General features: G+C 42.3%; 1 protein-coding gene across 1 annotated transcript in view; it reads left to right on the top strand.

Moving 5' to 3' along the window:
- glis1b (GLIS family zinc finger 1b) overlaps positions 1-18181 on the top strand; it is a 77725-nt gene that overhangs the window by 23915 nt on the left and 35629 nt on the right. The window contains exons 3-4 of the mRNA XM_085397792.1: positions 6988-7180; positions 8422-9931. Coding sequence (XP_085253918.1) covers positions 6988-7180; positions 8422-9931 — 1703 coding nt within the window. The remainder of the gene's footprint in view (positions 1-6987; positions 7181-8421; positions 9932-18181) is intronic.

Here is an 18181-nt window from a genome sequence, read left to right as displayed (position 1 = left end):
ACAATCAGCCAAGGTTTCGGGTGAGCTCATTGTGAAACCTAGCCCTGACCTAACATGTGATTTCCTGAGGTCAGATGGCCCAAGATGTGAGTGGGCATTAAGGCGAATTGTTTTTACATTTAACATTTACTATAAAAAAAATAATGTGTTGGTTAATGAAGTTGGTTGACACTTAAGAGCTTGGCTAGCATGGTGCACCCATAGTTAGCTGCTAAATAGTGCTAACTAATGCCTTAGCCAGACAGACTTAGGGACTAGTCGGCAAACCCCGCCCCACCTCCGGCTGCTGTGTATTCCCCAAACGGTTGTTGAATGGCAGCTGGTTGTCACAGGGTGAAATCGGAGACAAAAAAACCTAATTTCTGCTTATTTTGACTGGTAGTAGAGTTCAACTTCGACTTGTCTGAGCTGTAGTGAAATTTAAACATTTGGCTTAATTAAAAGTTGAACTTTACGACCGCAAACAAAACCTTTCACAATACGTTTAGTTTAAACACGAGTAATCTCCATATCCAATTTGCACAGCGCTTTTCGTCGTTTCAGTAACACTCGGCAAGTAGTTTGCATGTTTTTGCAGACAAGTTGCTGTCTGCTGTGCAACTTGCTGGTGACCATGTCAACCTGTTAGCCAACCGAAACAAATACAAGAAGCTTTTCCGTCTTCACCCCTTGCAGCCAATGCTAGTGACTTTCAACAGCCTCCAGCAATAATTCGCAAACGATTCACAGAATATAATTTTTTTCCCAGCAACCAGTGGTTGCTGGATGGTCACTAACCGATTTCTAGCTCAGTATGACTCGGACCTAATACACACACACATTTCTGGAATTTAATGTACAGGGTGGGCTATTTATATGGATACACCGTAATAACATGGGAATGGTTGGTGATATTAAAGTCCTGTTTGTGGCACATTAGTATATGTGAGGGGGCAAACTCCTCAAGACGGGTGGTGACCATGGTGACCTGCGGTGTTGCTATCAGTGTGTGAAGAGTGGGAGAAGAGGGTTGCATTGACAATCCAACACAATGGGCAGCACATTGAACACATTTTATAAGTGGTCAGAAACTTGTAAATAACTCATGAAAGAATAAAATTACGTTGAAACCAAGCACACCATTGTTGTTCTTGTGACATTACCAATAAGTTTGATGTGTCACATGGCCCTCTTCCTATTGAAAAAACAAAAGTTGTATCCAAGATGGCCGACTTCTAAATGGCCACCATGGTCACCACCCGTCTTGAGGAGTTTGCCCCTTCACATATACTAATGTGCCACAAACAGGACTTTAATATCACCAACCATTCCCATGTTATTACGGTGTATCCATATAAATGGCCCACCCTGTACTTAAGCTACAGTAAGCACATCTTCTATGGGCTTTTAGTGGACTTAACCTCATAGTAAGCCATATATTTGTCAGACTTGAGTGCAATAGCACAAATTTGCTGAACTCAAGCTCAGCAAACAGCTGCTGCTGCCTGTGTCAGCATCCATCAGTCAGTCTGGTCATACCTTTAGTAATGCACAACTGCCTCAATATAATTTTAATGGGTAAAACAAAAAATATGAAAGGGGAAGTTAGCTGTAGAGAGAAAAGATGTTTTTGTTCCAGGCTATAAACCTGTTTATGTCTGCTCGTTTGAAATTTAGAGTGTGTGGGGATCAGTTGGCTTTCGTTTTGGAGCCAGCGTCCAGTAGCCATTTTGAGGGACTGCAGGTTTTGATTCTTCATGTTGGTTTAATGTTTCCAGCTTCGGATATTGCCCTTGTTCCTTGCTGGCTCATTTCTTTGTTCCTCTATTTAACGGCTGTGTTGCCTGTGAGCTTGTGATGAAGCCGTATAGGCTGCTCAGCCATGAGCCATTCAACTATATTAATGGATTACACAGACACACATTTCTCTTTCTCAAGTGTTTTTCAGAACATAACAAGAAAAAAATTCAAACTCAGAGCCAAGGGAATGTAAAGTATGATGCATAGCTGCTTCGCTCAATAGGCGAGTCATAACCTCTGCATAATCCAGAGAATGATCACCTCTCGCTCTTTCATTCACACACACACTCTTCACCTGTCATTCTTGTTGGATGTCTTACATTTCACCTCAGTCCCTGATGCTCTATCTGGCTCCCACCAACAGTGAATTACCATAGCACATTCAATATAAACTGATTTTACGTTTGGATTTGGTCCAAACCTCCATATGGCTGAGGAGGCTGCTGTTTCCCCAACCAGAGCATGACTGATTCTGTTAATGTCACAAAGCTCTAAATCACTGGAGCTCCAACTCTCTGCAGTGAAGGGATCAAGAACTTTAACACTCATGAAACACTTTTACTTCAATGTCCTGGAGAAAATCAGAAGGTGCCTCTTGTTGAAGACAACCCCTGAGTTGCAACACCTGGATACGGGGCTACTTAAGCAATACTTGGATGTGAATATTGGACACAGGAGCATAGTATGTTCATACTTTACATCTAATTGGAAACTGCTGGAAAATTGCGTGTAGAGTCCCACATAAGATCATAGGAAGTCAATAAAACTTTGTGTAAGTGTAACTTTTACTGAAAGAATACACAAAAAAACACCTGTAGATTACTTTGCATGTGCTCAGTGCTTTTTTGTTTTGCTGCTCTACACAATTTTTGCTCAAACATATTTAATCGATCAGGTTTCAGGTTCTGGTTTATTCATTTATATTGCACATTTACCAACAACAGGGTTGATCAAAGTGCTTAACAATCAGCAAAAAACAGCAAGAGATTAAAAGTTAACAAACAAACACACCAACAAACATCAAAGGTGACATAAAACAGGCCTGATGATGGTTAAAACTAATTTGATCCAAAAGCCAAAGTAAAAAAATGAGTTTTAAGACGCGATTAAAAAGAATGAATAGACTCAGAATTGTGAATAGAAGCGGGGAGACTATTCCAGAGTCTAGGTGCTGCAGTTGCAAAGGCCCGATCACCTCTGGGCTTCAGCCGGGATCTAAGTTGTTCTGAGAGCATCTGGCAGGATGATCTTAGTGCCCTCCTGGGCTTGTACAAGCAGAGGAGTTCAGTCAGGTAACTGGGTGCCAAATTGTTTAAAATTTTAAAAGTAAGCAAAAGAATTTTAAAGTCTATACGGTGTTTGACAGGGTCACATCATCATTAATTTTATTCAGTTTGTGGTTTGTAGGTTGGGCAAACAGATGTAGTCATAGTTCATATTTCTCTGTTTGGATCACGTGGCTCTTTCTTTGTACCCAAGAGGTTTTATGTCCTGCTGACTACTTCCTAGTCCGAAAAGGACAGAGACAGAAGAGTTTTGCTGTCCAAATGAAGGGCAGTGCTGTGCATATTTTAAATATATAAAGAAACAAACTTTTGAATTTGATGGAAACAGATGAGACAGGACCTCTATGTAACATCTCGTCTTCTTTTAACGAAGTCTGGGACCTGAGGAGACCAGTTGTTGGACTCGTGGGAAACTTGTCTCATTCTTGTCTGATATAGAATCATAGCTGCCCCACAGTCCTGGGTTGTCATAGTTTTGTTTCATTATGTGCCAGATGTTTTCATCTGGTGCAGTCCCCAGGTCAGTCGAGCGCTCTTCTACCACCAAGCCGCGCTGTTGGAATAGCCACAGTTTGGGGTTTAGCATTGTTGCTGTGAAACCTGTATATGCCTTTAAGCATTGATGGTGCCTTTCCAGATGTTCAGGCTGCTAACTCCATATACACCCCTATAGCATCAGAGATACAGGCTTTTGAACGGAGCATCTCGTATTTTCCAAAAAGAATCTGACCAAATTACAGTTTTCCACGTTTCCTACGTCCATTTTAAAGAGCTTGGCCCAGAGAAGACGGCAGTGTTTCTGGATACACTCACATGGCTTCTTCTTTGCTTTAAACCTGCCTTTGTGGATGGCACAGTGAACTGTGTTTAAGACAGTGTTTTCTGGAAGTGTTCCCAATCTCATGGTGTGATTTCCATGGCAGAATCATGCCTGTTTTTAATGCGGTTCCCTCTGAGGGCCCGAGGATCACGGGCCAGTGTTTAGGAATTGGGTTTGTAGTTAAGAGTTAAAAACACAACTGTTGAATTTCTTTTTTCCTGCACATTTTTTTTTAATATAATAAAAAAATGTAGAAATTGTCTAAACACCTTGAGCCACACAAGAACCTTAAGCAAGTAAATATAATGTCAGATGAGCAAAAACAAAAACACTTCACATGTTGCACTGTGACAATTTATATTTCACAAAAATCAAGCCAAAATGCAGAAACCGTATGTGAAGCATTACGTACACCCTTTTGAATTGTGAGCTGCTGGGAGGTTATTTATGAGGCTGTTATTCTACAGTGAAAAGATTATTCACAGGAAAACACTTAAGACAGATGCACATCTTCCCAAGAGTGGATGTCCCAGCAAACTCACACAGGTCAGACTGCGCAGTGATGAGAGAAATGTAAAAAAGCCAAGAGCTTCATCTCTGACGGTACAAATAGAAAAAGACTGAGTGGGCTGCCAGGAGAAAGCCTCCTCTCTCAGAAAAGTTCGAAAGAGCAAAGCGGAGATGTTTGGCCATAATGCACAGCTCCACGTTTGGAGAAAACCTAACACCTCATACAAATTGTCAAGCAAGGTGGTGGAGGGGTGACGATTTGGTCTTGTTCTGCAGCTGCGGGGCCGAAGCGCCTTGCAGTCATTGAGCCAAACGTGAAAGTGTTTTAAAGTCAAATGCGAGACCGTCTATTGGACAGTGTATTAAATCTTGGGGTGTACTTAGTTCTTCACATAATGCTTCTGCATTTTGCATTGAATCGACAATGACGAGGTGAACTACGTCATATTATGTTGTTCGTCTCAGGTTATATGTCCCTAATTTAAAGACGTTCAAAGGACATAAATTATTATATCCTGATATATAAAAGCTTAGAAGTGACAGAGGGTGCACTTTCTTTCTGTTTAGACTGTCCTGCAAAACAGCAAATGAATTCTGCACCTGTTATTGTAAATCAATTTTAAGACAGGTTATCATCGTTTCTAGATATTTATCTTGTTTATCTCTGTTTGTAATTCGTTTCTTTTCCTGCAAACATCATTATTGTGGAAGGGAGTAATGAACACTGTCTCGTATTTCGTATTTTGTTTTTTTATTATTAATAAAGGCTGGTAACTAGGACATATGTGTGCGAGTGCATGTGCATTCAGTCAAAGCCTGATTGATTTCTAACCTAAGGCGGGGAGATGCTTGGTTCACATCGTCGGGCCTTGAAGATTTCATACAGAAACTCATTTGTATACACTAACCGGTGAGATGCTCGGCCAACAAATGGTAAAAATAAATGAAATAAAACAAAGTGGAGCGGTCCAGATTTTGATAAACAGAGTGATTTGTGTTGCTTGAAAACAGGCGAGAGCTGAAATTCATCTCGCCTTCTGTTAACAGTTTTGAGTGAAAGCAGCGTTGTTCCCTTGGCGATGCTGCACTGTTTGCGTTGCTCGCTTTGCCTTTTCTCTACTTCTTTGTGTTTCTGCTGTGACCCACGAAAAGACAAACGCAGCGGAGACTTGGGCTCGTCAGCTGTAGGAAGGATATGTGAAAATATGTTTGTTAAACTGAGGATAACATGACCACAAAGTGCCCTTGTTTTCTCTTGTCTTTTGTTCATTCTTATAACCTTTTTCCCATATTCCAAAACATTCCCTCCCTCTCTCTCTTCTGTTCTCTTTCCATCTGTTACTAATGTTGTAATAGCTTTCTTACGCCTTTCTTTTTCCTTTTTCATAAATCCCTATTTTTGCACGTTTCACTACATTTAGTAGATTTTCTCCTTTACGTGCTTTTTGTCTTTTTTTCCTTCTTAATGTTTTCTTTCACATACAGAATAGTTGGTTGGTTTTATTAATTATAGCTTGTAGTGTGTGATAACATTATCAGTAATATTGTTAGCAGAAAATTAAATTTAAGAAATTGAGTTTAGAAAGTTGGAACAGGGGACGCGCAGTCGCCTGCACACGAGCGTGGGGATATCGACTTACCCTTCAAAAACATTTCCTCATACACCAAGCCCTCCCTTCTCTCACATTCATCCCTCTCTTTGTTTTTTTATTACATTTATGGCCACAATCATAAAGTATGCAATCTTCATCAAGTAATCGCATTAGACAAACGTGTTAAAAAACACATTTGAATAAAATGACAGGTTATGACAGATTTGAATTTAACACATTTTCCTGTTTTTTTTCTTTAGTCAGAAAAATGAATTTTGTCTTAACTCCTCAGCAGTTATGCTCCTTTTATTTATTTGTATATTTTTAATTGTTATTTTTTCTGAGATGATAAACATCTTTGTGTTTAGTGCAATAGCTCTTGATTTTTATGTTAACTCACCGCCTACTTACATTAGACTTGTTACAAAATATAAATTAGCCAGTGAAACAAATAAATGATAAAATGTGATAAATGATAACAATTAAAATGATTGATATTTAATTTTTTTAATTAAAGGTCTTGAAAGATAAAACAGTTTCACTTCATTTGGCTGAGTTAGCTCTTTTTCCAAAATGACATTTGGATTAGAATTTCTTCGTTACTCCAGCACTAATATGTGACGTTATTCTTACAGCCACCAGTCGGATATTGCCAAAGAGCTCTCTGTGTATCACTCGACGCGGTGATAGTTGAGGCAGCCAACAACTATTCCTCGAGAGAATATTCATAATGTAATAGAGTTTCAACATGTCCGTGATTGCATGCATCCCATTGTAAACTGATTATTTTCAGCTGGCTCTTTTTCCAGGACGGTCAGCAGATCACTGAGCTTTAGCTTTAGCCAACTTTTAATTTGAGAGTAACATCGGGTCAGTGTTCTTCTAGCTAAAACCATATCTTGATATCAGCACGCACAACGCATGTGTTGGTCTGCTTTGACAAAAGGTGTGCAGTTTGTGAAGTAGACTATTTAGTAATATTATCTCTGTCCATTTCCAGTGAATGGGACCTACTGCTCAGAGAAGGATGCAAATGCTGAGCTGGGCAATGCCGAGGGCCCCCTGATGCGATGTGGGCAGAGCCTGCTGCTTCCAGCGGGAGGTCATTCGGAGGGGCTTTACTCCCAGAGCCTCCAGTGCAGCAGACCTACACCTGACCTCCTTCTGCAGGATGGGCCTCATCAAGACGCCAGGTGAAGTGTCACTGTTCCCGTTTGATATCATATTTTTCCACTTCCAGTTCTGAATGTTTCCTGTTTGGTGTAGTGTTACTAACAATATGCAGGTACAATATGGTTCTCATTATGTTTGCTATTGTGAATCAGTTGCACACATATGTTGCTAGACAGCATTGCCCAGCGGCCTCATAAAACACACTGAAGTACAACATTTATGCTACACTAATGCAATTCCTCCGTGTGCAAATTGTGACTACTGTTGGTCAAGGCAGAAGTGGATTTGTCCTCCTTCTCCCTCCCCCGACTCCTCTCTCTCTCTCTCGTCTTAGCCATCCGGCTGAAAGCGTCTGGACAGACTTTCATTTCTCCCGTATTGTCTCTCAATATTTCCAGTACAGCCGAAGAGGAAATGAGGCTACCGAATAGAAAAAAAATAAGAAGAGGGGTCAAGTCTTTATTAACAGCAATGATGACAAGGCCTGCCAGTGGCTTTCTCCTGTCCCAGTTAGCATTAGTGCTGTTTTTTCCTGGGCGTGCTCTGGGGAAGAGACAAAGACGACAGCCAGGGAAAAAGAGAGCTCTTCTCACATCACTCAGGGGCTTTGGACAAAATCCATAATGAGCCAACTGACAGGAATGATTATGTAGGAGATCACAGCAACGCATGGAGAAACATGACCTGGGTTCCCCATTCAGCAAGGCAAAGATTCCCACCATAATACACAGTATTGTAAATGGTGACCCTTCATAGGCTGCAATTATACCACCAAAACAGGTGACTCCCTATTTATCCCCACTGTTGGGTTGGGTTTAACCCCTTTGTGTCATCAAAGCCCGTCAGATGGACACACCAGCCAGTGGCCTCTCGGTCTCAGTCGCCATCCAACCCTCCCCCTCGCTCTATTATTAGTCTTAAATGCCCATTCATATCCCCTCACTACAAGAAGATCCTCTTTCATTTATTCATTAAAAAAAGCCACTTTGGATTATCAACAATTTTCTGTTGCTGTTCGCTTGTCATGGTCTATTCCATCCATAACTCCCTTCTGATACGGGAGGCTCAGCTGAAATATTTTAGGTTATTGGGACCTTTTACGTGATTTTCATTTTAAACTGAAGGAAAATAGAGTATGAAACGACAGTATGAAAAGGCAGAACACTGACAGCGATGTTGGTGGGAAGGATGAACCAGCCTGTCTGTCAACAGGCACTGAGCTAATAGTGCTCACATTCCTTTTGTATTTTTCTCCCCGCAGATCCTCCTCTGCCTTCGGGAGGACCCTGCCAGGGGCCTCACCCAGCCTGGGCTGCGGCGCCAGCGGCGTTCGCTCCTCTCTCCCTTACCCAGTCAAACAGGAGAGCTCGATGGGCTACAAGATCTCCAACGTGGAGTCTTCATCTCAGGCTGGATTTCAGGCCCACGCTGCAGGCCAAGTTTTGGAGGTGGCCAGGGATGAGATGGTTGGGTCACTGCATGTTAGCAACAGCGGTAATGGCGTATGTGCAGTGAGCGGTGTAGGTAGCGCTGTGCCAGGAGACGCAGGACAACCGTTTAATAATGAAGATGGCTCCTCCCCGCTGGCTTTGTCTCCAATTGGCTCCCGTCATTCAGCGCGGCTGCTCAGCGCTGGCAGTCTGAAGAGACGCTGCCTGTCCCTGGCCTCGCAATCCACCGCCGCTGCTGCCACCGGTTCCCCATCAGCTGTTGGCACCGCTTCTGAGGAGATCAATATCACCGCAATCATCTGCTCCTCCTCCCAGATGTCGATGGTCGCCTGCGTCAACGGGTTCCGTGCTAACCTCTCGCCAAGCAACACCAGCAGCGCCGGCTTCTCTTCCTCCTCCTCCTCCTCTACTGCTTCCCCACCCTCTAACTCCTGCTCACGGGAAGCCCCCCAGAGGCCCCCACCACACAGCAGCCCCCAGCAGGCTGCACTGCAGGAGAGCTGTCAGCTGTCCTCACCTGCCACCTGCCTGTTGTCTCTTTCCTCTTCCTCATCCTCTTCTTCAGTGTCATTAGGGGAGCCGGAGCAAGGCCAAGGGCAGAGCCTGGGGCTGTGCGAGGAGCAGGGCTCCATGCTGCAGGGGCGTGGGGCTGGAGGAACAGCTGAGGGAGGAGGAGGAGGAGGCTCAGACGGGTTGGGGCTACTGATGAGTGGGGCCCTGATGTCTGGGACTCTGCATTCGGGGCCTCAGGGTGGGGGTCTCCCAGATGGGGGCCAAAGATCTGGGGCTGTCCTCAAGCAGGAACCGCTCGACGACTTCTCTCCCAGCGAAGACAAACTCTTTCAGCACCACTATCATCATCACCATCACTTAAGTGGGCGCAGTGGGAATCTTCGTCACGCTCACCACCCACCTCGATCGGCCATGCCTCCGCCTTACCACTTGCACCAATATGTGGGGCCCACTCCCAACGGCCCACTACACCATCACAACCAGCAGACAACTCCAGGCTCTTCCCTCGGACTCAAGCCAACCTCAGGAGGCCCTGCGGTGGCCCACGCAGCCCCCGAGCCGGAAGAAGTCGGAGGAGGAGGGCTGGTGGATAAACAGGTGTGTCGCTGGATTGACTGCAGTGCTGCTTTTGAGCAGCAGGAGGAGCTTGTGAGACATATTGAAAAGGTCCACATCGACCAACGCAAAGGTGAGGACTTCACCTGTTTCTGGGCTGGCTGTATTCGGCGCTACAAGCCCTTCAATGCACGCTACAAGCTGCTCATTCACATGAGGGTCCATTCTGGAGAGAAACCCAACAAGTGTATGGTGAGTCATCATAAACCACTAAGTTCTTCTCCCACCACAGACCAAAGCCAAAAGATTCAAAACATATACGTAGAATATTGTAAAACATCCCCTCGTAGTCAGCGTTCTTATTCCTTCTGAAGGTCTTCGTTGTATTTATTACTTTAATATGAGTGTAGTTTATCTCATAATTGAAACCATCTGGGATTTTTTTTTTTGTTTAAATTAAATACAAGCACATATTTCACAACATAATACAGTAATTCAAGAAGATTTTTTTTCTCAGAAAGATACATGTTGTATCCAGAAAAAAAAGGACTGGCCTTGCTTCACTGCTGATTAAATTTCAACAGAAACTCTTATTTTGTTTTGGTTGAGAAACAGTTATGATTGTAATTCCCGTATTTCAAGTGGAACATGCAAAACACAAAAGAGTTTTTCTTCCACTGGAGATGTGAAATGCCGTAAGAGCAGCAGTCCTTCGTCAGCATAAATAGATTTGCGGTTGTATTTGCAGGTAAGGCTTCAGGTTGCACAAATCAACACACTAATCAGCGTCAAGCTGTCACCTCCCAGCGTCCCTTCACGAATGGAAAATGCCCTCCAACCTTTAAAACGATTCAGTCCAAATACACAATTAGTGCACAATTTGTGTAGCAAGAAGCCGTGTTTATTTTCACGGGCACTTCGTTTTTTGAGAAGGGATTCAGTCGTGAAAAGCCAACGCATGTGGTTAACATAACCAAACAATGCCCACATTAAATGGGAGCTTTAAAAGTTTAGCTGTCCCACAAGTATTAAGTGAGTTGGATTCATATCCAAGGCAAACATGAGGAGAAATGTAGTCTGGAGAAGTGAGACACGGAGGCTTCACCCAAATCTCTCTCTGTCAGCGGTCTTCTTCAGGTTGAAGAATTCATCCAAATCCAAATGATAATTGAAAAAATGTATTATATTTCTGTAGCGCCTTGTTCTCCAGATCTTGTTTGTTTTCCTAAAAAACCAGTGGCTTGTGAAATGAACTAAAGGGAGAGGCTGGTTTTACCGTCCTTGTGCGCTAATTAAGACATTCATGCTGAATCTACTAATTCTCCTGCTTGCTGTTACACATCTGCTGACCGAAGGCAAAAAGACACAAACTCAACTGTTGCTGCTGTTCTCCCTGCTTTGCGTCACTCTGGGGTATTAGTGTCTCTGCTTCCTTGGCTCAGTAAAAATTTGGAAGTAATTTGCTGTTCGTGCCTAAACTGTTAATTCAGCTTCAGCGTTGCGTTGTATTACAGGCTTTCATTTGTCCCTTTTTTGTTGTTGTTGTTGTTGTTGTTGCTCATTAAAGCAATGTGTGTTTGCACAGCAGGCACAGCACGTCTGGTGACACACAGCAGATTTATGCGTTTCGTATAGGTGTGCATAAATGTTGCGCCGAGGTGTGTTTTTGGAGATGTTTACCACATGTGAGAGAACAATTCGTCTCAGTGTGGACACGACGCTGGACTGCGGATGTGAGTCACTGTGAAACTCACCTTAACCTCCTGTTTATGCTCAATGCATGAAAAAACAAAGTCACGGCAATGGCAGTACATTGAATCACTCTCACAATAGGAAGTATTGATTCCATGTGCAGTACAATGAATTGTAACACTCGTGGTTTCCCCCCAGAAAAAACCAACATAAATAAGAAATGATTTAAAGCTTGCATCAACACATCTAATCATCTGGGATTTAATGTATGTTGATCCGGGACTTCAGCAGATAAACTCTGAGGCCCTGGGAAAATAAACACACTCTGTGTGTGTGTGTGTATTTGTAACTCTGTTTGTGTTTTTGTAGTCTATACACGTTTAAGTAAATGCTCTGCCCTCATTGGAAACCTTGTGTCTCTGTGTGCGTCTGAAAACCGTCTCAAGTACCTTCTTAGTTTTTCTTTCTTTCTTTTTCTGGTGTCTGGGTACGTGCGCTTTTTTCCACTAGCACTGATGCCTCTTGTGCTCCTTGTGCTCATGCAATAGACAAAGGCATTTAAGAATTCGAGCAATTCATATAGAGGAAACAGATGAGACCTTCTGTTTTAGGACCAAATGCTCTAGAAACAACAGGGCTAATCCTTTTATTATCTTTCTAGCGGCAGATTCCAGCAGGCGCTCATGAAGCGAGGCCTGCCCGACATCCAAACATAACACATCTCCCCCCCCCTCCTGCTCCATATATACACTCTTTCTACTTTCTTCATGCAGCTGCACAGGAGTCGCTTCATGCTGCATCTTGACGGCAAAAAGTCATTATCACAACACACAGTCGTACCTCGTCCCCTGCGTGGGTCTGTCACCTGGCTAATATCTTACCAAATGTCCCATTTGAGAAATAAGTCGACGACTGAATTTGAGGCTCTTAAAATGTTGCGCTACCTTTTTAGAAAATATTTTTTGTTCCTATTCCCTCCAATTAAAGCCAGCCCTGAGTTGTTGCACAGGGCAAGCAAATGCCGAGGGACACACGGGCGAAAAGGAAACAACATAATCTCTCTGCAATATCCTGTTGTGTTTCATGCCTAATTCACTTGTTGTTTTAGTTTATTGCATTTTTTCCTGCGTCTGCATAAATATTAAAAATATATCCAGCAAGAGCAGCCCTGTCATGGTCCTAGACTTTGATATTGTTCTTCTTTGTCAGAGGCCGGCCTTGTGGATTTGAAGTGTCTGAAGGCTGCACTGGGAGCTATGAACTTCAGAAAACATCTTTCTTAAACCGCTGAAGCTCTGTGTGCAAAGGGCGGCGTGTTTACATGGCACAGTGACTTCAGGCAAGAGTACAGTGTTGTGCTCTTTATTTGGTTGGTTTGGCAAAGCAGTTTAGATCAAATGTTGGAGAAAAATGTGCTCATAAAATTTTAAAACATTGGTGCGCTTTAAATGTTTTTAAAAGGGGCTTATGTTGCGGCGGGATGCAGGATTCATTCTGCACTTCGAGCATAAATAAAATGTTGCTTATTCCAAGCTGTTTGTGCTAAATGTCATAGTAATGGTCTTTCAGAAGGACTTTGTAATTTTAGAACAAACACTGTTGATGCGGTGAATTATGCGCAGCACATGGCAAGTGCAATTTTGTTTTCATATGGAAACATTATTAAAGCTTCATATAAATATGTTTTATGTATTTCAGGTAAAATGATTATTGAGTAGGATCTTGTGACATAAGGAGACGTTTTAACTATTTCAAACGTCTCTATAAAATGATACATTTAAAGGTTTTCGTGTTGCTAAAGGCGAGTCAAAGAGCCGCTCTTCCATTTCACAATGACAAAAGCCAGCCAGCATTAGCTGCTTAATAGCGCTCTTTCTAAACGTATGCACATGTGTGTATACGGAGACAAACACCAACAAACACGCTCGCTCTGACTGACACACAGTCAAAGGACTTGTTGAAGGAAAGTTGGATGTTGAGGCCTGCTGGAAAAAGGCATAGATCATGGAATTTCCTCTTTCTTCACTGGTGTGAAACCAGCTAACATATATATTTAGATTTACTAGACTGTTTTTTGGAAGAGAGTGGCTGCGTCCCTCTGCAGCAGACGCTCAGATGTAGAGTGCAGCCTGCTGCCAAGATGCCGTGTGTTTCCTGGAGTAAATGGAGTCTTTTGTGAGCAATCAGCTCAGGTGCATGAGATAAAACAGGGAGTGCCATTAGCTAATTAAAACTGAGGTTCAGCACATGACCCGACTTTTCCTCTGAATGCTGCCTGAAACTGGAGCTGTGTGAGCAGCGGGTGGCGAGTGACGCAGATATTAATGTGCCCGTATGAGCCTCGGACACTTTAGAGGCCACAATCTCTGAGCCCAGCTTCTGACTCCATTCACAGGTATTCATATTAAACTTTCAAGTAAGATCAATATATGAACAAGCCAAAAGCTCAGACTGCTCTAAGCACTCAGCTTCAGAAATGTCTTTTTCTACTCCTGCACCTGTATGATGTCAGTGCCTCCATCCCCAATATGGCTCTAAGCACTGAAACCATGTCCACCTGTTGTTTATGAGGTGCACCGAAGCCCACCATAAGATGCATACGGATTATTTTGAACTGTGAATCCTGCAAAGCTTCTTTAATAAAATCCCAAAATAAAAATGTCTGTGCGTGATTACTCTGTGGCACACAAGGAAGCCGAATTACCAAAACAACATGTTGTGTTTCTGTAAGTCCAACAAACGCTGCAAGCTGCACACGCATATTCAGTCCCACATGGAGGGAGAAGATACGTCTGTGTATGGCTCATTTAAAGTAATCAGTGTCAACAGAAGAGAAAGGCAATGGTTTAGCATGTCAGGAGTAACTCCATGCTCAGGAAAGAAAGCTCCTAGTCTGTTAAGTTGGCGCAAACGCAAAAACCTAATCAGGACCTAATAAGGACCTGGAAGAGATCAACTTTTAGCACTTCATCTGAAGCTCCCTCTGCTACTCATTAAATAATTTTCAGCATTAGCTTTGTCATTCATTCCCCAGGCAAATGAGTTCATCAGGTAGCTACATAATTTCTCTCTACAAACCCATAATTCCATCCTGTGGCCATCCTCTGTCTTCCTGTCATATCAGCAGTGCTGCTTGGCAGTCCAGTCGTCATGCTATTAGTAACCCAACACTGTCCATATGTGATAGTCATATGATGAAATTGCTGGCGAAGGGGCTCTGCCACTGATGTTTTGGCATATAAATGAAAGCCCTGGATAGATGAATGTTGCTTGTTTTCCTTGTTGAGGAGCCCCAGCCAAGAGCTTGTCAGGCCGAAAAAGTTTTCCAGTCAATCTTTGTCAGTAATGTAGTCCAGTACTCAAGAGCCTCCCTCCCAGCATCACCCCACCTTTCCCTTATTGTTCAGATCTGAACATAAGACTGCTTTGATGTATTCAACACACACTCAATCTACACAATGGCAAAATATACCTCTATTTCCCCTCCTTAATCTGTATGGTTAGTGCTTTATTTAAAGACAACATTTGTAGTTGATTAAATATTGATATAATCACTAGACTTGCTTTTAAATATTAAATGTAATTTTATGCTGCCGTTGGGTACATGTACTTTAGAAAGTTTGCCAGCCCCGAGCTGCATAACATACAGGGAAAAATATTTTATATTTTAAATGAAACGTTTCACGGTGAAGAAAAATGAAAACGCTGGGGGCACAAATTCCTAAAAAGTTATTCTAATAATAAGCAGTGACTTGGGGTAAAATCTTTTCTTGTCTACGTGATTATTTATCATTTAATAAAAAATAATAAAAAACAATAAAGAATCACTGCCTAATGGCACATTCGTGGGTTAAAATTGCCATAAATAATCTGTTTATTTTAATGCCAATTTTCATGCTTTAGAATATTTAATATGCACTGAAACAGAATCTGATTCAAATAAGTTGAAGATTTTCTCATTTTCATTTTATTTCAACATTTAATATCTCAAATCATTTAACTCTGTTTCAGTTGTTTCTACACGCGTTAGCATGTCAAAGTGGGATCGCTATGTTTCTCAGCTATTGCACCACAGGTCTGAAACAAGTTTTCACAGTCGTTTTTCTTCCTCTTTATCAAATGTCGGATGTAAAAATTGCCGGTGGCACACCAGAAATGCAGCTTGGTTGGTATCCAGCTCCACAACTTGTCTCACTGATTGTTTGTACAGAGGAAAATTGCTTGATTTGGGCCCATTCATTGCAAAAAGTGTCACCAGCTTACGTGTCTAAACTGCAGGATTGGAGCTGCTTTGTGTAGAGGTTTTGCAACTGGAGAAAAATGCGTTAGGACAGAATGTTATGTGAGCTTTTAGCTTGGAGGAAAAGTTTGTTATTTAGTTACACACACACTTGACAGAGCGATGTAAACCAGTGCGTGCGTGGGCAGGTCTGATCTGTCTATAGCTAAACAACAACCGTCCACAGTGGCAAAACTCCCTGAACAGTTCATGCTTGATTCTTACTTTTAGAAATAACCAACAATGTATCACAATATCAGCAATCGAGCATTTCTTGAAATCTGTATCCAGGTCACCTACAGCCTTCAACCTCTTACCCTGATCAAAGCATGCAGGATTTGCTTCATGTGATCACACTTTAATCGCATTTCTCTGGAATGCCGTATTTTGAGTTTCCCCATTTCCTCAAACTTTTTACCACACTCCGGTATCAGGAGCGGCTGGTCATACATTGCACAGACATTGTGTCATAATTGTGTTCCATCCACAACCATAATTGGTTTAACCTCTCTACTGAGGCAGATCAGTTTACTAATAAATGAGCAATACGAAGCCGGATTGTGTGTCTGAGGTCTCCACAATGTTCGGACGGCTGTTTCGGGGATACATGGAGCAGACAGAGGATGGCTTGATGGTGAAGATCTGTGAAATCCCTTCTAGACTCCTAAAAACGACCCTGGTTGTTAGCGCTCAGTAGCAGTGCTTTCGCGCTGTGTACAGTCACGGATCATGTGCATTATGTGTGCATAACCGTTTCTCTGCAACAGTCAAAGATAATTATAGCCACAGTTTGTGGTATTTTATAAAGCTAAGGCATAACAGGTTCTTTCTCTTCTGAGGCTGCCATCCTCTCCAACTTCTCGTATTCACACGCCGGCCTTGTTTTGTGCCAGACACATTTGTGCCACAGCAGCCGCTCTGTAAACACCCACCAAACTGGCTGGTTTGTAGTATGTGTGCTCTGTGTCTGTGGAACAGAAGTAAATCTCTTAGTGTTTGCTTTTTTTAAAATTATTTTTTGCTGACTCGTCTGTGCTGCAGAAGTCACTGCAGAGTATTTATTCCAGAGCAACATCTACCCCGAGCCATCCTCGCATCTCCAACCAAAAAAGCAAATAAGAAGGACATTTATACACACCGGGACTACTTTAGTGTCAGGGCCACAGTACAACCCCAAGGCGGCAGTATCCATTCGCCCACCCGGGCACGTACACGGCACCAGACCTGCGAAGACCTGCAGCCAGCGTACATGTGAAACTGAGTTGCTACCGTACAAAATAAACACCAGGAGAAGTACGAGTAAATTATGCAGCGAAAGACATGTTTACGTTTAGGGTGTCAAGTTTAAATTATGCACCGTGGTGTTCTGTGGTTAGTGTGCCGGGTTTAATTTGAATGTTTGTGAGAAAAAGTGAAGGCTGAAAGAAACGGAGCCAGACAGGCAATCCAGCTCCACTGATGTCACCCCAAAAATGACATTTTTGCCCAGAATTCATCACAAGGCATTATGCATGACAAGTGATTTGGTATGCACTGAATGCAGACGTTAAGAGCATTTTTGAAGCATTAGCAAGGCTGCTGCACAGAACTCGAGCTTTTGATACAGGTCGATCAAGCTTTCCAAAGTGAGACCGTGTATATGTGTTTACGTTGCCCTCCAAAGATTGAAGAGAGATTCCAATGAAAGAGTCGAGGTAGAGCATTAAACTATGGTGGAAAATGGTGCAAAGCATTGATTGAAAGCAGTGGAGCAACGCATTACTCAATAGGACATAAAAGGTCAGGATACACAATATGTTTCAGTTTCCTATTACCCTATTTTATGATTGTGTGACCCAGCAGAATTGGCACCACAGAGACTGATATTTAAGCAGGGATTTACCTCTCTCCCATAGACTTTTATGTCCTTAATGATCTTTGTTGCTGTTCGCTTTTAAAAGCATCTGTTTCATGTTCAATCTGTTCAGCTTTGGATTTAGTTTAACATCAACGTAAAAAGGTTTATTTCAAACCAGATTGCTTTTGTTATTTGGGCAGAATGACAGTAGTACTGAGAAGCCTTTAAGTTAAATCATATCCCTTTTGCTCTGGATTCATACGAGAGGCAAAACAAACAAAGCATCAGTCACCCGTTCAATTTCTTTTCTTTTTTAACAAAATAAGGCCAAGAAATGTAGATTAGGTCATGCATGAACTGAAGTGCAGTTAGGAAATAAATGTTGTATATTGGGAAGATGTTGTAACGGGCCAGTTCAGTAAGTGCTCGTATTACACCTAAGATAAACATAAGAGTGATGAGAAGTTTGAAGGAAATATTCTATAAATATGAAAACATCTACCACAGAATACCAGTGAGTAGAAGAATATTGTTGTTTTTGTTTGTTGTGCTATTGATGGATCGCTGAGTGCACGGTAATTGCACAGGAACGACTGGAGCGGTTTTCCAGAGCAGTAAATGCATCTTCTGATTGAACAGACGTGTAAGTGTCGACTGCATTATTGAAAATACGAATTGAGAACTATATACTGAA

This window comes from Rhamphochromis longiceps, linkage group LG23, assembly GCF_057381845.1.
Source record: "Rhamphochromis longiceps isolate RC_006_pf linkage group LG23, R_longiceps_female_GT1.1, whole genome shotgun sequence".
NCBI lineage: Eukaryota > Metazoa > Chordata > Actinopteri > Cichliformes > Cichlidae > Rhamphochromis > Rhamphochromis longiceps.
The sequence above is the reverse complement of the archived record's forward strand: the minus strand, read 5'-3'. Positions and strand labels throughout refer to the sequence as shown.